Source organism: Dermacentor variabilis, chromosome 5 (genome assembly GCF_050947875.1).
Source record: "Dermacentor variabilis isolate Ectoservices chromosome 5, ASM5094787v1, whole genome shotgun sequence".
NCBI classification, from domain to species: Eukaryota; Metazoa; Arthropoda; class Arachnida; order Ixodida; family Ixodidae; genus Dermacentor; species Dermacentor variabilis.
Genome location: NC_134572.1, coordinates 159,316,059 through 159,338,051, shown reverse-complemented (window position 1 = coordinate 159,338,051; position 21,993 = coordinate 159,316,059). Strand labels below are relative to the sequence as shown.

The window sequence follows — 21,993 nt, the reverse complement described above, 5'->3', positions numbered from 1 at the left end:
TACAATATAGAGAGCCCCAGAAATGCTGCTACTACCACAATCTTGGTGCATACCCCAATTTTGTTGAGGGAGTTTTCAAGTGGGAAAAAGTGTGTATGCACTTCATAATTTTTTTTTGCGCAGGTCAAAAGGAAGCTGTATGATGAAACCAGCGATTCAACAGACGATGTTTTGCATCTTTTCGTGCAGTTATGAGCTCTTTTGAAGAAACCAGCGATTCAACAGACGATGAATCGCTGGTTTCTTCAAAAGAGCTAATAACTGCACGAAAAGATGCAAAATACTGGAAAATGCAGCGCCGCATTGAGCGGGAGCACAATGCGTCATTGAAAAAACACATAGAGTTTTTGGAAAATAACATTAGAACACAGCTGAACAACTGTAAGCATTACTTCATTTTTATTGTAGTTGAGTGTATTATATACTGTCGAACAATGACCACTTATCATGTTTTCCTAGTAGCCCAAATACTTGACATGCAGAGAAGTGAGAGATGTGAAGGTAAGCAATCATAAATGCAGCACTGTCAGCTGTGAGGTACTTAATATCCTGTATTATCAAGTGCTCATCATAGTGTCACTTCTGAAGCTATGTTCCTGGAACATTTAATAAAACAACTTATTTGCAGTCTTGTGGCAAGTTTGCAGGTGTATTTAACAAGCATTCTCTACAGTATACATTGTGTTTGTGTAGCCAACTATTTTTGTTAAGTATTCTGATAAGAGAGAAGAGAAAGCTTTGCATGGGGAATTACAGCATGGACATTCGTACGGGATAACAGCAGTTAAGCTAAAGACCATGAATACATAGTTTTTTTTTCAAACAGACAAATCAGCGCAGGTCAAAGTAACTCAAGTGTATAGTTGCACGAATAACTCAAGGTTTCATTACACAGCTGTGAGCCAGCACCAACTGCAACAGCAGTTGTATTGCCGCTGGTCCAACAGCTAGTCTCAAATGGCCACTGGCCGTAAGAGTGCTAGGTGTACCAGCAATACCACTCATTGCACATTTATGGTGACTAACGCATATGTATCTCAAACTTTTTATTGTACAGGTGAGAGACGACAAAATTTGGAAGCACCACTAGTGGCACCTGCTACAGAGCAGCCTCAACGAGTGGCTACTTTTATCGAAGACGGTGAATGTACTTGCAACATAATTAATTGAACGAAATTTTGATGCGAACATATTTTAATTATACTTAATGTCTGTCTCACATTTGCTGCTTTAGCACCAGATTTGCCTGTGCCAGATGCCTTAGACGATACGAAATGATGCCAGGACGGCAACTTTGTGGCCACATCTGATGGACGTGCGAGTATGGTTGTTGCTCACCTATACCACAAATTTATCGTTAGCACCCAAATTCAAATAAAACTTGTTCTTCAAGCTCTTCACATGGATGTGTTATAAGCAGCAGTTACCTCTAGTGCTGTAATTCTAGTTGACGCTGTATATAGCAATAAACACCTTTTTTTTTCGCTTTCTTCCAGTTCCACTTGTCTGGTGGAATTTTCGTCATGTCTGAGCAAGCAGAAAAACTGTTCAGAAATAAAAAGCCAAGCATCCTTGTGAGAGACACGGCCCAGGTGATCTGGGGCAATGAACTATTGGCAAAAAGAAGTGTCAGCGGCAGACTCGCACCAACAAAAAGTGGCAGCAGCGAGCAGCCATCCAAGCAGCTGACGCCTGCAAAGGTGGAGGTTGTTTATGGTAGGTACTTAAGGTTTGTTAAAGAGTATGCATTTTTCCAGCTGATCACTGTGATCATTTTCTTGAGATACATTATTTTGATTGTAGATTGTCTGCGGCACTGGGGTCAGATACACAACCAGGTCATCGGCGCTGCGGAGCGTGCTCTGCCAAGGACCCTCAGTGAAAAAATTCAAGATGTAAAAAGAAAACATCGCCTTCCACACTAAAAAAGTGCTGTCAAGTACTATAGTACCACTGTAAATATTTTTAAATATACGTACATTGTGTTTTGGATGCTGGAGTTCTTTCCTCTATGCATATGGCTGAGTGGTTGCTCAAGACAACAAGCTATACGCCCTTCTCCTTGGAAGAAAAGCACTGTATGGAAGTGTGAAACGTAATAGATCCTGTTAAACTTTTTTTACCAGTGCAGAACTGAGCTTGATTTAATTCTGTCTACCAGAAGGACATTTCCAGCTCGGTAGCTGAGACTCCAAGTGGAAATTGCTTCTATTTCAACTGGAAGCGGCTTCGATTCCAGTTATTATAGGAACCCTTTCAAGCTATATTGAGAGCATTCTCTAGCTGGAACAGGGACACTTTCCAGCTGGAATAGGAGCACTTTAAAGCTGGAATAGGAGCATTCTCCAGCTGGAACAGGAGCACATCCCAGCTGGAAGAGGAGCAATTTCCAGCTGGAAGAGGAGCAAGTTCCAGCTGGATCAGAAGTTCCAATCCCTGCTGAAAAGAGTCATTTCCAACTGCAAATTTTTTCAGCTGGGAAGGGGTTCCGGTTCAATAATCCAGCTGGAACTGGAAATTTTTTCTATCTGGGTACGTTTCTTTAGCTTTCATGGAAACCATAGTTGCTCTTTGTGGTCGAATATTTGCCGTGGAAGCTTCATGCTCTGCTGTCATAATTTGAGACGTTTCAGGCGTCAGCTTGTCCTGATCCAATTTGGCATGCGTGCTTCACGACATATCTCACTCAAAGCGGACGTATGTGGTGAAGCCTGCTAACCTGAGCGATGAAATTTGAAACGAGCCCACCTTGTCGTTGCCCTTTGTGCCGTCAGCTGCTCAACTTCTAGGCGATGCCGTGTCCTTGCAATAGGCGGATGTCGTGGTCAAACCGGAGGTCTTGCCGTGCGACGTATTCCACTGCATCGGATGCTGAGTTGGCGGCCGATGGCAGTCGACTTCACTTTTTCACTATGCTGGCCTCGCGGATCGCACTTGACGGCATCAAAGCGTGCGCTGTCCAGCTAGATAACGGGTCGAACGCAGTTGAACATTTAAAACAAACTTTAATTACACTAAGAAGGTCAAAAAAGCAAGTCAAAATACACAAAATTCAGTTTTAGCCCCTAGAAAGTGGTCCTGTCTCTAGGGCCGGTGGCGCGAGTCCGCCCGTCCCGCGCTTTTCCAACCGCAGTTTCCATCCCTGTTGCCGCTTCCCAGGCCTGGGAAACATCACCCGACACCTCGAAGCGTCGTCACTGGTTCACTTCCAGAAACCGAACGGAGGGAGCGGGTCCTTTCTCTCGCAGAAAGCAATAAAAGTAAGGAAGGCTCGCTTCCCTCTTGAAAGAAAAGTCCGGCGGTGCATTCGCGATGCACACAGAACAGAGCTTGCTCTGTGGTTCTATTCACGGACTTGCGAAAATTTAGATTCCTATTAATGAAAGTTATCTTGCATTGCCCAGATACAAAACATTTAGAAAGGCGGTTGTTCTATTGAAGTGGCGATTCCATGTAAGCGATTTCCATTAACTGAGAACATACTGTATGATATTCATAAGCTTAATAAAAAAAATTGTGATCAAGTCCGTGTGAAAGAATTGCAAGCATTATATCTATGATGAGCCGGCGGAGGGTCTACGATTGATTTTGATTTGTGACTTGCCATGCCAATATATGTATTGTGAACAATGAATTGCAGATGTGTCTTGCACGATTAATATGAAATTGTGTGATACAAGTGATCACATGGTAGTGGCTCATTGACTTGGCAACTGCACACTAGCCAGACAAAGCCATTGGCAACAAGGTGCACACATGGCCAGATCGTGCCCTTTTAACTTGCACTGGCCACATATTTGATATTTTTGCCACCAGAATACATATTTTGAGTAGCCAACCAACCAAATATTCACTTCGCTGATGCCGTTATTTCCTTGGTTTCTTCATCTTTTAGGTCTTGTTATGCAGTACAACACTCATTAAATAAAGCATGCCAAAGCAATTTCGATTTCCTTCGTTATATCCAATAAGTAGTTATAGGCATTTTCATTATGCCGACGTTCAACAGTAATAGACTGGCATGAGTCTTCTCTGTGCACACTTTTCAAAGCAAGTAAGTGTGCCAAATATATATATGCAATCTACTCCAACGCACAAGCGTTGCGCCAGGATTGAGGCAGGTTGTAATAAGAAACGAGTTGAACGAGACCTGTGCACTATGCTCTGGGGCTCGACCTCAGAGATGGTTTTCACAGTTAAAGGAAACAAGGCCAAAGCAAGTGAGACAAACAGCACAGCTTTAATAAAGCTACTTCATCGTCAGGACAAAAAACAAATAATTTATGAGCTGCTGTTGGAAGTATGTGTACATAAAAATTGCACTTTGATAAGGCAACGCTGGTGACAAAGTTGCAACAAGGTGTCAAAGGATAAAGGCAGCAATGAAACATGATTGAATGATACAACAAACGCACATGCTGACTCTTTTTGTACAGCTATTTACAAGTGCAAAAGTTATTCCTGAGTTTGTAAAAAACCACAAGATTCAGTCTTCACATCAAAGTTGCTCTCTACATTCCCGTGGAACAGCTCTTTGAACACCTGTCCTTCCTCGCGCACCACAACCAAACAGCGAACATTGTCGCTCACTGCCGCTTCACTGTAGCAGGTGCAGGCACTTGGTCTCTTGCATCAGGGATGACAATGTCGCACTCATGTCATTGATCACCATGTTGCTGGTGCACAGGAGAGGGGAATGTGGATGTGGTCTGTTCTCTCTCGCACTCAAGGCCCTGGCAGGGTTCACGGAGTTCTTTTGGACCGTTGCTTTGTTTGGTGAAACCTTAGGTGATGGCACCGTGTTGCAGTTTTCTGTTGCACTTTGCTGCGTCTGCTGCTGCTGCTGCTGCTGGTGTTGCTGCAGTCCTTCTACCAAGTGGCACTGCTGTACCTCCGACTTATCTGTGGTGCTGGTCACTTTGTTGCAACCGGGAGAGAGGACCATACCCGCCTGAGCTGGTGTGTCCGACGGCTGCAGCACAGCACTTGCTGGCCCCCCACCCACTGGCTGAGCAGCAGGAACGGCCGGCTGCACAGACTGAGGCTGCAAAACTGCTGCTGCTGCAGGCTGAACAGGCACTGGCGGGAACTCCTGAACTGCAGGTCCTTCGATGGCATTTGTGGCAGCGAGCTGCTGACACTGCTGCACGTATTCTAACGTGCGCCGATATGTGTCCGGAGGCATGGCTGCACGTGAGGACTGGCTAACGCTACGGCACTGGATCTCGGGCTGCGACCTTGAGCAGTTGCTGCACCTTGAGCATTTGTGGTTGCTGAGGCTCTGGCTAGCTTGGCTGTATTGAGCATGTTTCTCCAAACAGCTGTTTCTAGCAGAGGGCGGGTAGCTGCTGCACTGGTTGCTTTGAGATCTGTGCATGCAAGCTCCCTGGCAGCTGCTGGATTGAGACGTTCCATACGTGGCCACGGCGGACTGCACAGAGGGCGTCTGGGGAGCTGGTGACGGAGGAAGTGGAGCACTCATGGGCGATGCGGGTGGGTGGCAGACCTGCTGCGGCTGTACAACAAGATTCGGTTGAGGCATGTGGACAGCACTGTTTGGCATGGGCCTGTAGGCATTTCCATTTTCTTGATATGTTTGCGCATGGTTCGTTTGGTAAGTGCCATGGGTGGATGGCTGTTGATGATGCGGCACATTTTTGCAGCTAGTTGCACCGCACTGGCAGTACCAGCTACTGCTCTGATGGTGGCCAGGAGAACGTGGACCTTGGTGTGGCACATTGCCATGTTGCTGCTGGCAGTGGTTTTGCTGGTAGGGTGGCGGTGGTGGTGGTGGTGGTTGCATTTGAGCATACAATGGGGCCGGCGCATGGCCATTCACCTGGTGTGAGTGGCAGTCCTGTGGCAGTGGGTGACTTGTCTGTGGCTGATGACAGCAGTTCACTGGCTGGTTTTGAACATGGTTATAACTGCCTGCACAACTATGGCTGTCCATTTGACCACTAGCTGCAAACCTCTGCTGGGTGCTGCCACCATGCCCGAATTGGTTTCTATCACAGTAACTAGGAGGAGGCATGTTGTAAGTAGGATGGAAGCTTGATTGCTGCTGCTGCTGCTGCTGATGATGATGATAAGGTACTGAGGCTGAATATCCTGGTTGGCGGACACGGCCTGGCTGCGGAGCTTGCCTGTAAGGCTGCTGCTGGGGGCCAAAGCTAGGCGCTTGTTGGTGCATGTGATGCGAGTTCTGATGGTTATGATGGCCTGGAGAATGTGGACCTTGGTGTGGCACATTGGCATGCTGTGCGTGGAGTGCTTGATGGATGCCTGAATGGTGAACAGGCTGGTGAGGAACTTGGTGTGGCGGTGGAACATGTGGCACGTGACCCATTGGAACTGCGTGAGGTTGCTGCGTGATGGTTTGGTGCTGCTGCTGCTGCATATGCCAGCTGCCGGCAGGTTGGCAGCCCGGAAGAGCTTCCTGACTAGCTTGATAGAATGTTTGGTTGCCCCCCGTGGCAACGGAGGAGCCTGCTGACTGCGGACATGCGCCGCTGCCACAGCTCTTAGGCTGGGAGCCCATGGAACATGCGGCGTTCGGTTGCAGGTTGCTTGCATGAGGCTGATGACTGTTCTTGGCAAAAGAGGAGTTAGAATAACACGAGTGACCATTGCTCAGAGAGCCACTCGCAGTGGTTGCCCCACAGTTCTTGTTGCGGATCTCATCGTACTGGCTAACGCTGGATACAGCTTGGCTCATGGCAGAGCCCGGACGCTCCCTCTGCGCGAGGTAGTTGATGAGCTCGTCTGGCAGCACCAGGTCATCCAGCTCCTCCACTGCTTTGTCAGTTCCACAGCTGAGCACTGCTCCCTCGTTGGGGTGTTGCTGGTCACCACCATACTCCAGGGCTCCGGGAGGTGCACCACTTGTACCACTCGTTGTACCTTGAGCACAAGCGCCAACCTGCGTGTTCTGTGAGCCAGGTGAGCCCAACTGCGACTGCATACTGGAAGAATCTTCCTGCTCATGTAGCACTTCCATGCTCTGTGGTGTTGCGGGTGGCAGCATCAGGCTGGCAGTCATAGCTGCATTTTGTGGCTGAACAACAAGGTTGGAGGTATTCGCCAAGGTTGGTATATGGACCCTTCGGAAGTGAGTAGAGAGGCTGGAGATTGGATCGTGCGCCCTTCTTGAAGAGCAACCGCTGGCTATTGGGTCACATGACGAATTGGTTGCCAGACTGCGTGAGGCTTCGCTTCCAGTTGAGGCCTGGGGGCTTGCGTCAGAGCACATGCTGCTGTAGAAGGAGCTCACTGTGCTTGTACTGCTGCCTCTGCGACTTATCAGTAGGGTGGTCTGGCGAGGAGTACAACCTGCAAAAAAAAAATAGATCTCTCTTCACAAAGGTGCCATTGCAACTTGAACAAAAGTTTCATGGTTTTATACCTTAAAAAGTAAAACATTTGCCGATAAAGTGTCAAAACATTGAATGCTTTAGGATTCCAGAAAAGTACAGTGGATTCTTAACACTTTGGCAGAACAAGTGTACAAGTTTGTTGCATGCATCACTCCAATGTCCTTCAGAAAAGTGAACTGAGTACTATAGGAAGTACAATGATGGGCGTTGTCCATTGTGCATGTTTCAGCTAATACAAGCTCAGGGAACAAGAGTTGCTGAATGCTGACACTACCTAGTCACTTATCCTTGCTCCAGTCATTGTCCCTTCCTTACAATGTTCCATAACACCAAAACCATCTAACGCCTCCATATCATCACTTGAAATAAAGTAAGTTGCTTCTACCACATTAATATTACATCCAAAAGTAATTTCCAATGTCCCCACGCTACCTCTGATCAAAAAATACTGGGTGAAGGTACCATATGGTGGGAATGCAACAAAAAGCATGCAGCACACTAGCACTGTAGCATGCGGCTGCATTACTATATCTGTCTTTGGCAAGACACCTGTGTCTTTCCAAAGTGTCCGTTATGTACCGGGTGTAAGAGCCTATCAAGTTGCCCTCAGCGCAGCTGTTCTCTCACACCCTCATGTCACTGGAACACGGAATAAAGCCAATGCAATAAGGCCACACAAAATGATGCAGACAGCAAAAGGTCAAAACTGCACAAGGGTGACCCTAGTGTCTTCTGATCACCCAGTCACCATGAAGGAGTGTGTGGCACGCCAGGAGAATTGCTCAGGGAGAAAGTGCTAGAGTGTTAAACAAGTAGCCCCAAAATGTTAAATATTACCATAAATGTGCTACCATTGCAGAATACGCTGTCCATTTTGCAAGAGTGCTACCACAAAGTGGTCAGCATATTGTGGACGCAACGACACATAGCCTAAATTATGTATTACCTGGAGCCTGAATTGTGTTTGCCGAGTTGCAAAAGCTGGCCACACTTTTCTGGTTGTCGCCTCCATATGGCTGCCTGCTCCCGCCATGCCGATGCAGGTGTCCGCCTGCGGCAAAGACAGTGGCAAAAGTTGGTTAAAAAAAAGGTAAAGCGTGCATACAGCAAGATCGCACAAAACTTCAGGCAAACAGCAGAGATAAGAATGCACAATGGAGAGAAATAATGGCATTGTAGTATTTGCAAACCAGGGAGAGCATATTTTGTAACGAGCCTTCTCGCCTTACATTCGTCTTACCGCATGTCATGGGCCTGCCCGCTAGCACACTTTCATTATTGCCAAAATTGGCCATACAGCACAATGAACAAGCAGAAATGAATAGAAAGTGAAGGAAAATAATATTCACAAAATATGGCCCTCTGGCTGGGTTTCACTTTGTCCATTTTCAACATTCGTTAGTTTGGAGAATTCTCTGGAGAACAATCAGGACTGGGAGACTTAACTAACCTGTGCCTACTTAACACAGAAGCATTTTTCATGTTTCGGTGTTTAAATGTGTTCTGTGTTTAACATTACACCAATCATCTTGCACATCACTGCTCCAAGTACAGTCCTTGCATTTCTTCTTTTTCTGACCATGGCATAATGTATCAACGAAGTTCTACTGAAGCTGCCTACTAAGCTGAGATGTGAGCACTTGCCTATTTCACTTATGTGTGGCCCAGGTACATATGAGCCGCCTCCTATATTCTTGAACGGGGCATGCAGCTTCCCTCTCAGCCGGTTGTGGGCATTCCTCTCAGCTTCTGTGTGGTTGCCGGATGACGTTACTGCGCAGGTGATTGCTGCTGCAAACTCGTCAACCTGAAAGAACATGAGCGCCGATTATGTTTTACATGCCCTTAATAATGTAGGAGTAAAAATAATTGCAACGCAGCTCGACATCCTTTAACACAACATGCCCCCTATGCACAAACAGAGCAGAGAGAGGACTAACACTTCAGTATACAGTGAAGAGCTCAAAAGTATGGAAAGCTTGTTAAGCATTACCATAACTAAAATTTCCTTATGACATAACTTGGCGCCATTTTCAGTCATGCAGCTATGAAGATCAGGAACCACTTAAAGCGTTTTATTGAGTTGAGTTTTACAATTCCATAGCTGAACTTCAGATCCAATCTCTATAAGCACTAATTTTATTTTAATTCAGGATACAATGATACCCTTGTGCTTCTGATGTGGCAATATGGAGGAGCATCATTCGTTACTAGAATAAAATTGTTAGTGCTGATACCTTTTTGTAACAAGCAACTTGCCATTGTGATGCATATATGCTTAGGGACATCCGGCAGTGGAAGCACGCATAACTGCAAGGCTATCTGCAGATTTTATTTATAAAGAGAGGCATAGGTTATTGCCATATATGCTACACATATGGCTATGTTTGCCACTGACTTAGAAAGACCTGTAGCGACATGCAGGTATTGCAAGGAGACTGTAGGAAACCTTTGACTCTTACCTCGAGATCTGCAGGGTCCATGACATCCCAAGCATTGTCATTAGTGTCAAGGGCTTCCAGCTGGCCACAGGTGGTGGAAACACTGTTGTCACTAATCGGAGCATCCAATGAGCCTTGATCGAATGACCCAAGGCCATCCGTGGTGCTTTCTTCACAGGGACTGCTGTCATTTTGTGGGGAGCCCTGGTCCTGCAAAAGCAAAGACAAATTGCCACGCAGACGCTACAGGGGATGACACAGAATGTGCTTTTGTTAAAATAATACACAGCAATGTGATCACGAGCAGAATGTTGGGACGTGGCAACTACACAAAATTAAATCCTTCTTTTTTTTTCCTCATTGTCTGAGGCTTTCTTAAATTTTGGCATGACTGTCTTCCCTAAACTAAACGGTCGGACAATCACTGAGGTGTCCCAACTTTTTAAAAAAAAACCATACCTAGTGTTTGGCGCATGATAGCGTAAGCTGCTTATGTGCCATTAAACTCAACTCAACTCAACTAAATGGTCGGACAACGAAATGGTCGGACACCTATTCAAGCTTGAATAGAAGACAGCAGCATTTTACAAAGTGCAATGATTTACCACAATGGCTTAGACTTTACACAACTACTGCTGTGGCACTACTTAGGCCCTACAATGTTAGGGTTGCAACATAAACAGGAGTAATATGTACAAGTGTGGCTGTTACATATGCCTATACTGTATGGCCACGAAAAAATTTAGTCACAGTTTTGTAAATGTAAACATCAGACTTCCTTTGACACGAGCTTTGTTGGCTACATTGTGTGTGAGGCTAAACAGCTTGTAGTCTTGTCTTGCATTGCCAAAGTACACATCTCCTAAGAAGCACATTTAATAGGGTCAACAGATTTACAAGGTACCCCATTTATTGCTTGGGTGTTTGTAGGCACTGTTTTCGTCCTGGCAAAATAAGTACTATACTATACTATGTCCCGATAATGCCAATGGCGCCAGGGTGCCATTTTCAGACCAATTTTAGGATTGTTAAAATATGTTTCTCGACCTCTACACTTGCTAAGTCTCATACTTTGAGATGCAAGAAATGGATGTTATTTCAGTAGTTTATACAAGTATGAAAATATGGTTCAGTACTCGTGAAAGAGGAGATGCTTTTAGTGAATAGAATGACGGCCTTGCAAAAGTTTTCAGGTTCCTGTAAGATGTGATTGTCAAGGGATTTGAAGGTCCAAACAAGAACATGATCAGTGTCAAGGGCGACTAAGACAGCTATTTGTTGTTAAGCTCATGTAGCTCTTTCTTTTTGGAACAGTGTTTTGTCTTCTCAGTGCCTTAACAAAGTTATTGATGCAATTTATTGCACTTCAGCACCATCTACCACAGTAAAATCTCACTAATTCACATTTTACAGGACCGAAAGTAATGTGCAAATTAACCAAATGTCGAATTATCAAAGGTATCAAGAAAAAAATACGCAAATGCTCACTATGTCCACACGCTTTTATTTACTGCATGAATGGGCCAATCGTGCTTATATTTTGAACAAAAGCAGCGTGGAAGCTGCACTTCTCATCATCTCGTCACTTACTAGAGCTCACAGCGAAGAAGGTCTTGCGACTTCATCTGAGACAGGCTTATTACTACCGCGCGCACATCCCATCATATCTTATTTTGTTTTTGCCAGTGAGCTGTCCATTAACAAGGGTCGAATTACCGAGGTTTTACTACTTCCAAGGCAAGAGAGGCAGCCTGCAGGCCTGGACCTCTCTGGACATTATTTCTTAAGCAGAAGTAGCTGCACTCCTGCTTCTTAAAGACCAATTAGTGTGCCCAGGTGCAAGGACGAAGTGGGCAGTTGCTTTTTAAGGAATTAAGTAAGAATGAGGTCTCAGCTCGCCACGCATATAAAGTAATCACAATGCAACACCAATACACGAACGAGGCCAGGGCTCGCCCACCGTTCAAAGCAGCTGTGCTCACCTCCGACTTAACGCTGGGACTGGATACACTGGCAAGCTTGCTGGCACCATCATCAGAGCGGGGACTGCCCTCGCTGCTAGCGGCGGGATCCATGCCATCTCTGAGTGCCCCGCTGCCGTCTCCAGAGCCACCTTCAGAGCCCTTGTGCTTCTTGTTGGCGTAGAACTCCGCCCCATGCACCGTCTTCACATGCTTTCGCAATGAGCTCGGGTCCGTGTACCGCTTGGTGCAGCCAGGAGCCTTGCACACGTAAGGTTTCTGAAAGAATGTTGAGAAACGTTGCTGTTACCTAGGTTACAGACCGCAGCATACATGAGAGTCAACACGTCCCTTTAGACTATTCGGATTATCGGATTCTGCACTCTTTGCTCATATCTAATAAACACGTATGCAATGTAACATCCAAAATTTCATTTTAGAACATTTAAATAACCAGGAACAGGCGTTAAGCGTCGGCTATATCAACGTGTGACTTGACATGCAAGCAGGTAGTTCAATACACTCTTAGCTAGAGCAATACAGCGAAACCTTATTAATAGTAGGTTACACCACTGAGCTAGTTGGTGGGTCATCCTTAAAAGTATGCTTACAGTGCAAGACTTCAGGTGGATGAAAGTAGAGACTAGAACAAAGAGGCTAGAACTGTGTCCTAGTCTCTTCTTTTGCCCACGTGAAGCCTTGCCCTGCAAGCATACTTGCACCACAATTTCACATTTAGAATGGTTGAGCTGAACCCCTAACTGGACTCCTTACTCTAGCGAAGAGAGACGCTAGTGGGTCCAGCGCTACTGGCTCTAAATGCTAGTGAGTCGAGCGCTCCTGCTCAGCAATGGCTCTCGTGCTTGGAAGCTGTGACTGCCCTGCCCATCGACGTTGCACTGCTCCGAGCTCTGCCAAATTAACACCTTAAGATTACAAATAAAATACATTTAATGCCTACTGAGCTTATGGTGGCGTATTGTTCAACTGATAGTGAATACGAATGATTTTTTCCACATACTCAATCCAGGCTTGCTCTAACAGCAATCTCGTATAGTGACAGCGGGCTTTGATAAATATTAAGAGTACAAGAACAATGTCAGTACACCACTCGACAGATCACGTTTGACTCCAGCATCATAGCTAGCCATGGAATAGTGTGCAATTCCCTTAGTGTTGTTGGCACACTTGCAGCAGTGCAAGCATTTCGATCTTCTTGAAAGTAACAATTGTTGCCTTAATGCTGCCTCCATGTGGGTGCACATTTTTGCCCACTTTGAACATTTCAACATGTGTAATACATGTTCTTGAGAGGATGGCAGGACACAGAGTGAAAAACAGGCATCGCATTTCAAGCATGTTCTCTTTTGAGCTGTAGTACTTTTCTGTATTATTAGGGCAGAATGAAACATGAAAAGGAAGAAATTAATTTCACGATCTCTCACCTAATGTCACATAACCAGGTGACATGAATGGTTTTAGCACCAGAACTATCTTTGAATGAGTCACAACAGTGTCACACACAAATCTGTAGAGGCAATGAACGTTCTAGTACTTTCTTTCCCAGGGTTTGCATTCTATTCCAGTGAGATATACGATCAGTTACCTTACCCCCAATCCCAACAGCCACAATTTCACTAGGTTATAGAGGCATTGAAAGTGACAATCATAGAATTTGGCACTTTAGTCTGCCACCAAAATACTACCAGCATCTCAAATAGGGGTGCGAAAAGGGAGAATCCACAGTACAGAAACATTAAAAAAGACATCATGGATGTATGTAAATACATTTGTACATCAACTAACTCATTACTCTACAACCAAATTGCTCATCAAACACGGCGTGTAAGGCAGTTCTCAAATCCTTTAAAAGCCTCAGGGGTCTGGTTTGCAGCTGGCCAAATTCAAAAATTTGCAAACACTACATCTGAACTTAGTACCATTATGCATTAAGAATCTGAGGCATGTTCTAAGGGTGTTCCTGTACCTGCAACAGCTCTACCAATTTAAGCGCTTGGCTGCACGTTTCGGCCCTGTGGCCCTACGGCCATTTTAATGCGACAGCATTAAGGAGCTCGTGTCACAGAAAGGCCGGTGTCAGCGGCGTTGGCCGTGAGCGATAAATCTCAGAAGGCACTTTATAAATAAAAAAGATCTTGCAAGATGGGCTGGTGGGAATCGAACCAGGGTCTCTGGAGTGTGAGACGGAGACGCTACCACTCAGCCACGAGTTCAATCGTTCAAAGCGGGACACAATCGCCTCTAGTGAATGCGGTGTTGCCTTCGAAACGTGCCGTAGAAAGTTATACTGCGGTGTATATCGATAATTATGACCATGTAAATTACAGAAGTCGCAGTTTCACGAGTAGCAAAGTACGTTTCCGCTACATTTCTTCTGCGCTATGCGCACACGCAGAGCCATCTTGCAGCAAGCACAGAAGACCCCCTCCTCGCAATGTACGGCGCTGCCCCGAAATGTGGCATGCCATTCGCCCCATGATCGCGTCCGCCTTCATGGCGCGTCGCGGCCCGGCTGTTTGGCTCACATAGATCGTTTGAGTAGGCGGAGCGAACGGGGTGCGATAACGCTATCGCGTTCTACTCTTGTAGGCGAAGCTTAAGCGTCCTCCAATTTTTGGGGGACTGTGATGCAGGCTGCACTACTCACTGTTCTTAGTGATTGTTCATTGCAGATGTCTGGCTGTGCATATTTAATGATGCCCTGGTCAGACAAACCCTTCGTTTCCACTACACAGGCTGTGTGTGTTTTGCTAGGTGTTTACCCTCTGATAATGGATACAGTAACCACAGTGCCATGTTTCAGTGTTGCCGCACAAGGACTGCTCTGGAACTCTCCTTGACTTTACTGTTTAGAAAAAGAAAAAAAGAAACAATCGAAAGGATGCACACCTCATTGGAATGGGTACGGTTCTGGTGCTTGGCCCTGTCCGAAGCATTGCTGAAGGCCTTGGTGCATCCGGGAAATTCGCACATGTATGGCTTTTCACCTGTATGTGACCTCAGGTGTGTCTTGAGGTTCTCCAGGCGAGAGTAGGCTTTCGAGCAACCTTCAAACTGTTTTAGAGAGAAACAAGAAAGCACGTTACTTGAAAGGGTGCCACCAAAAAAAGTGAAATGCGAAGTGAAGAGGACAACTTACGGCAGATTAATTTAGTCAGCCGCCTCCCCACTTTCCAGATAGCCTTGCAATAAAGCTTTTTGACAGAGAGAGAATAAGGAAGCCTTCAACTTACAGAGCGCCACAGATGCAGATCCTACAGCATTTCGAAATTACTTTGCCAGATAGCAGGCAAGCACCATCAACGTTGAGGACATGTGGTAATACAGCTCCATCATTGTCCTACATTAAATAGGGGTCCTTGAATAATTAAATTTATGAATTGATTATGAAAATTTAAGAAAAATATGCAAATACCCTATCAAACGGAATATTTTCTTATTTCTAACGAAAGTGAAATATAGAGGTTGTGTGGAGCCAATTTGCCAATAAATAAAGAGGATGAATGCTTATTTACATTATTTGATACATGTATAACTAACAACTGAACTTCCAGTAAATTGAAGTACTTCGAAATAAGAAGCAACTAAAAATATCTGACACACTATGACAATGATAGTAACGAAACACAGGAACAACATGTGACCAGAAGCTGAAGCTGTAAGAGCAAAGTGTAAAACTATAATACAGCACCACACACTGTTTAAAGGTACGCAAACATTGTGACACTGTTCAAATGATAAATATTGGGTTTCTTAACTCAACAAAGCTGATTCATAGGCTACCTAAAGGTGTAGAGTCCTTCTTGAATGGCTGGAAATATTTTGGCGTAAGTTAGCTACTTCGTGCATTCTTTCGGCAACTACATAGTGAGGCTCCACAGCAATGCAACTTCCCTGCAGCAAAATCGTTTGAATCAGTCATCACTCCTTGCATCTGGCTTTCTCCCTGCAGAGTCTAATACATGTAGTTATCCCCTACATTTGCACTGCGAGCTCTCAAATGGAATAGTTTTAATCGAATAGCAAACACTATACGACTCATATTTGAAGTTTTGAATAACTTCAGATTTTGTTTCGTTCAATTACAGCAGAATCTCAATAAACGGAAATCTCTTAAATGTAACTGCCACTGAAACGGGATATCATTCTCATGGTTGGTTTGCGTTGTGTTCATGCAATCCTCTGCAATGTCTCGAAGTAAGTGGAACTCCTGATAAACAGAATCAATTTCCCTGGTCCCTTAAAGTTCCGTTTAAAGAGGGTCCACGGTAATTATCATTTTAGTATGTTAATACCCTCCACTGGACGAGGACCTCTTGATGCGATATTTAATTACCCCTGTCCTGCATCATACTTATACTTCCAAATTTCCCGACTCGATCACACAATCTTATCCCTTGCCAACCCCAAATGCATTTTCCTTCCATTTGTGGATACTCTGCCCAACATTCCAAATCTCCAACTGCCCACCTTGGGCCCAACTGCTCAAGATTATCAACAAAAGTGCCCAGTACATGCCCACTCTCAACTAAAGTATCAAGTACCTGTGTAAGATCTTTGATTATAGGGCAGTACATTGATCAATGAAAAGTATCCGGCTTCCTTCCAGCGCGACATCTCAGGCAATTAGCCTTTCATAAAAAAATTTAACCATAAAGCTTTTGAGCTCAACAAAACTATCATGCATTAACCACAAAATTTTTGTTTAGTGACAATTCCATCAAAACTAAAACCAAAGAAACCATTCGTTTAGGATTGTGCAAATAGCATATTTCGAGTTCAAATTGAATTAAAAGCAAATAGTAATTTTGCCTGAATATTTTCTAATTGAATAGTTGCCATTCAAAAATCTTGGCCGTGAAGTGGCAAGATAATAATTGGATATATGGAATTATTAACCCCACAAAGCCCAATGTATCATTTCTGAAATGCTGAATTTGATGCCTGAAAAGTCTGATTTAGTGCTGTAAACCCAATGTACAGCCCATACTAGCCTTTTTGATATTCTGGAGGGAATGTTAAGTTGTGGATAGTCCAGCAAATTAATTAATAATTAAGTATACGAATTAATTACTCAATTATAATTTTGCTGTTTTCTTCATACCTACGTACTCTCCATAACCAGAAATACATGAGAGCAAGTTGTTTTAATTTTCTCTGACAAGCAATGGTGTTTGAACTTTGTGGGGTTAAGTGGTGTAACTTGTGAGAATGATTCCACAAATACTTCAAGTACGACTTATTTATTGAAACACTGGGCTTTGTTTTCAGTGGGAAGTTTGAGATATATTGCCAAAGTGGATTTTTCACGCTGTCGTTCCAAGTCAATCTTTCTGAACAGCCAAGCTTTCGCCATATTGACAAAGGTGATGTCATTCACTCGTCTTATCGCTTTCTTTCGGAATATTATAGTTAACATTTTTTTTAAATGGTTATGATTTCTTTCACGAACAAAAGTTTCTGAGAAATTATGAAGCTTATGAGAAATTTTTAAAGGTATTTATTTTTATCTGAAACATGTTTTACTAACTTGGTGTCTGGACACGGCGGTGGTGAGAAAAGAGTGTGAGCAACCGGGGTGCCAAAAGTGTCAAAGGTGGCGCCGGCGTATACCGGCGTATCTGGAGGTCGTTGCTCAGTTTCTTACGCCCATTGTTTAATAAGGTTGATGAAATGACAGCAATTATTATATTTGCGAGCTCCCACCAACATAAATATCTATACAATATTGCCGAACGTGTCAGACTTTTCATTTTAAAAATTCTGCTTTACTGATAACAGTTACCGTCCAATTTTCAGACTCCCTAGGGGCTGCGAAAACGTCTGAAAAATTGGGCAGTTCAAAAAAACGAATGTGTGCCTTTTACTGCCCTCAAGGGCTCAAATCACCACAGGCACGTCCAAATAGCTCTGAAGGCTTGCCAGTACACTTATTAGGCATATCGGTGCTCGTACTGTGACAGGAGACTGTGGGTGCGCATGTGTACAATTAAGAAATACGTACTGTCTCCCATGACAATTGCCTCTTCCTGCTCTTGGTGTGCTTCACCACAAGAGTTCGCGTATGCTTCACCGCGCAACAATGCTGCATTGAGGCGATGCAGATTTTTGGGAACCGGTTTTATGCAATGTGTCGTGCTCCCCGAGCTGCCAAGATATTGATGAGGATTACGAAGGCGGAGTCCGTGCCAATGCTAACAGCGAAATTGTTCAGTGGAAAACACCGCACCGGACAGCAAGAAGCTTAGTAGCAAACGTCGAAGTAGCTACGCCTAGCGTTTCCGCGGTAGTGGCTACAACTGCCTGTTCGAGGTGGACGAGATAATCAAAATGACGGCAGTGGTGGCTTCGGTCAATGCCATTTGGGACCTGCGGCCGTGGCAACAAGTCCAGAATTTTTGCGTTTGAAATTTCAAACGTTCTTGTACTTTGACTCTATGGAGTACCATGGTGATGCCACGAAGGCTTCCAACTTATCGGGCATGTCCGAAAAATCTGGCGTCCGGAAAATGGGTCATTGGCTGTATTAGTCAGTAAACCAACTCGCGACTGTGAGTTTGTCAACACTTCCAAAAGCATGAATATTGCAGCTGCTCCCAAAGCAAATATCGAATTGCATAATAATCGAAACTACCATTCGAAAATCCGAATATTTGCACAACACTACATTCGTTAAAAGCATGTGAAGCAGCATTTTATGCGACCAGCAAAACATGTTGAACGATTGAACATTCAAAGAAAACTAAGTGAGGCAATGTTTAGTACAGAGCTCAGATCTGCAGCAACATGTAAATGAGTGGTCAAAAGTAGCATCTGCCTGCTGTGTGCTGATAATTACCAATGCTAGAGGCACAGGCAAGCTCAAGCGTATACACTTAGCGTAGCAGCTTTTGCTTGCGAGGACTCAAACACAAGCTGTGGGAACTAACTGATGCAGCTGTCAGCACAGACAGCTTGCAAGTAGTATTGTGTCATTCACGAGTACATGTGTTCATAGTTGTGACGCTCTTCGCAAAAGCTGCAATCCACACCTCTTAAAGCCTATTTCCCATGTTTCAATTCCTTCACGAATTCTACTTTGTTATGTGAAATGTACATGACTGGACTGTTTCGAATTGTACTGGCAATGTCACCTGCTGGGTGTCAGTAAAGTCACAATGCTGTCAACTGTGACACCAATATGCATCTGAACCCGCTATGCTTCCAGAATTCCACACACTGCGTGCAATGTGCACCCAATGTAGAATTCACCACTGCACACCAAATTTTTGTCGAATTGATGAGTATCTTTCGCCATGCATTTCTATGAACGTTGGCAAGGACATTTTATGAGTACAAATTTATCCACACATTCACGCTGGCATGTGCCACTTTAATGAGGTCTCACTCTAGTAATAACAAAGGTTTTTGAAAGATTGGCACACTTACAGTACACTTGTGAGGTTTTTCTCCTGTGTGGCGACGCATGTGGACAACTAGCATGTACTGTGCCTTGAATGGCTTTTCCTCTCGCGAGCAATCCTTCCAGTGGCACACAAACGACTTCTTGTTGCCATGAATGTGGTCGTTGTTGATGTGCTGTAAGAAAGGAAGCATTGTTGAGTGCTTTGACAACATAGGGTGCAAGACCACCACAGCCAAGCAGCTGACGAAGGGAAGGTCCTCTCTGCTTTCTTTTTTTATGTGTTCATTATATTCATATTCATTTGATTAAATGTATTTCTACGAAACCTACTACGAGGCTTTGCTTGTAAAAGAGGGCTATATAAAAGAGGGTGAGGGAGAGGGCTATATAAAAGTAGAATAAAAAAATTTGGCAGCTGCATAACTTGTAAAACGAGAGCAAAATTAGCGAAATAAAACCAGTCATTTTTGCGAACAAAGAAAACAAACAAAAATATTGCTCACAGTCATATAAAGGTATATTATGGCAATCACACTGAAAAGAATCAAAAGCACATAATACGAAGCACAACAGATGTAAAGTAAGGAATGCAAATCAGCAAATGCAAGGTGGAGGCAAAGCAAGAACAAGAAAAGCTTGTCATCATTTAAAGGAAAGAAAATTATAAACTACAATGCAGATGAAATATCACTGGTCACAAAATGAAATGGATGAAAAGGACACAAAGATTGTCAGTTAGGTAAGAAACATTATGCTGGCCACACCTATACACTCCAACTAATACAATCCCAAATCATCATTGTTGCCTACTTTCAATTGTGGCATAAGGGCAAGACCTCTTCTCGTACCTTCACTGTGAACAAATACCGTATTTACACGATTGTAAGTCGACCCCTTTTTTAAAATTTGAAAGTCTGAAGTCGGGGGGTCGACTTACAATCGAAACCAAAACATGGCCCCGCCAAGAAAAGCCATACCAACGAGAGCTACAACGTAGTTACAAATTTATGTTTGCTCTATGGCCCTACCCGTATCTTTTCGCTATCCCGCGTGTTTGTTCGCTTTTCGGAAGGGTTTTTCAACATTTTTGACAGTCTTACAGTGCATGCAACACTCATGGGGGGGGGGGGGTGTCGATAGTTGATAAAAGCGCCGCTGTTCCCATTTGCGGCGGCACCCTCAGAACGGCGGCACCCTCAGAACGGCGGCGTTTGCGGGGAGTATCGATAGTTCATGGAAGAGCAGACACCGCTCGCGGGTTTCTCTTTCTCTGTTTAAAGGCATTGGTATTGGTTTGACTAACTTCTTGACGCGCTCCACTTCGGCTACGTGCTACTTCTACGCTTCCCAAGTCGTCATGAGTGCTGCAGGCCCACTAATCTTTCGGCACTCGTTCACAGCAGCGTTCAAGAGGGCTGCCATCCTTTACGCCGAAGAAACAAATCACTGCGCAGCGGGCCGCAATTTCGATGTTTCTAAACGGGTGGTGCGAGAGTGGCGACTGCAGCGAAGCAAAATTTTCACCTGTGTGACGGCAAGTGAGAAATTTCCCACGTGCCGAAGTATGGACGCTTTCCGGAGCTGTAGGCTAAGCTTGCGGCGTACGTCGCTGAAATGCATGATCGGTCCCTGCCAGTGAAGTGCGACGCGGTCATGAAATAAGCCCGGACCTCCGCCTTAATTCTAAGGTTCTGCTCCGCCGTGAGTACAACGAGTGGCTGGCGGCAGAAGACTGCGAAATTACGCCAACCGGACCTGTCAAAAGAGCCTCCCTGACGGCTGCGTGTGGTTGGGTGCATTTGGCGTGGGCTGCTGTTCTGCAAGATGTCCTGGTGCGGTCGTTTGCCAAATTTGAAATTTCGCTGGACCACGACGCGCTGTGGAACCGCAGCAACGATGACGATGGCAGCACTAGTGAAGACGAGTAGTCCAATGACCATGTCAGCTACTAATAAATTTTCGTTATCGAATGCGCCCTCGGTTTTTTTTTTTTTTTCCGGTCAAGCGATATGGGGGGGTCGACTTACATTCGAGTCGACTTACAATCGTGTAAATACGGTACCAACAATCACATTAGCATGTGCCAAGAAGTGCACCTTTGCATTTGGGAGCAATCAGCGCATCGACATTCTCTTTCAACACCAAACATTAGGAAAGTGGCAAAACTCCACAGAAGAGTAATGGTAAAAACAAAAGCTACAAGTAAATTTTCGTCAAGGAAGAGGTTTTAGGAAAGAACAGTCCCCTGTTCTTACTTGTGATCATAACATTATATTTTATAGGGTGCTTACGGTGAAAGTATGGCACCAAAGTATGCGCACAATGCCCTTGCATCAGGCACTGCACAATGCCCGACGTGAAGTGTGGGCGGGGGGAGGTGCTCACCTTGACCAGATCGTCCTGCGTGGGGAACTCGCGCGTGCATTCCTTCCAGTGGCAGTTGGTCTCGATGAAGTCGCCCGGTTCGTCCTTCATGTCCCCCGAGCCGTCCCGGTCATCGTCTACCGAAGCACCGTCGATTTCCTTCTTGACTCGTCGCCGGGCCTCTTCCGTGTCCACCGTGCTGCTCACAATGTTGCTGGCTGTCTCCCGGCCACTGGCAACATCCTGCGTCACCAGAAGACAGGGTACAACATTATGCATTGCCGACATTCATAATAATCAAACCCCAATATAAAGAACACGGATCTAACGAAATAACGCATATATGCTTATAATGACTATCCAATATAGCGAAAATATTTGTGTTCGATGCGACATCATAACGCAATTCAACTGCATATGCATGG

At 44.8% G+C, this 21,993-nt stretch overlaps 1 protein-coding gene across 1 annotated transcript in view; it reads right to left on the bottom strand.

Moving 5' to 3' along the window:
- Positions 1-4,221: 4,221 nt before the first annotated feature.
- Positions 4,222-21,993, bottom strand: part of ci (transcriptional activator cubitus interruptus) — a 77,451-nt gene continuing 59,679 nt past the window's right edge. The window contains exons 6-13 of the mRNA XM_075693668.1: positions 21,590-21,811; positions 19,228-19,377; positions 14,689-14,853; positions 11,800-12,057; positions 9,839-10,027; positions 9,021-9,183; positions 8,323-8,427; positions 4,222-7,332 (exon numbers count right to left, since the gene is read on the bottom strand). Of these exons, the coding sequence (XP_075549783.1) occupies positions 4,598-7,332; positions 8,323-8,427; positions 9,021-9,183; positions 9,839-10,027; positions 11,800-12,057; positions 14,689-14,853; positions 19,228-19,377; positions 21,590-21,811 (3,987 nt within the window). The 3' untranslated portion in view covers positions 4,222-4,597. The remainder of the gene's footprint in view (positions 7,333-8,322; positions 8,428-9,020; positions 9,184-9,838; positions 10,028-11,799; positions 12,058-14,688; positions 14,854-19,227; positions 19,378-21,589; positions 21,812-21,993) is intronic.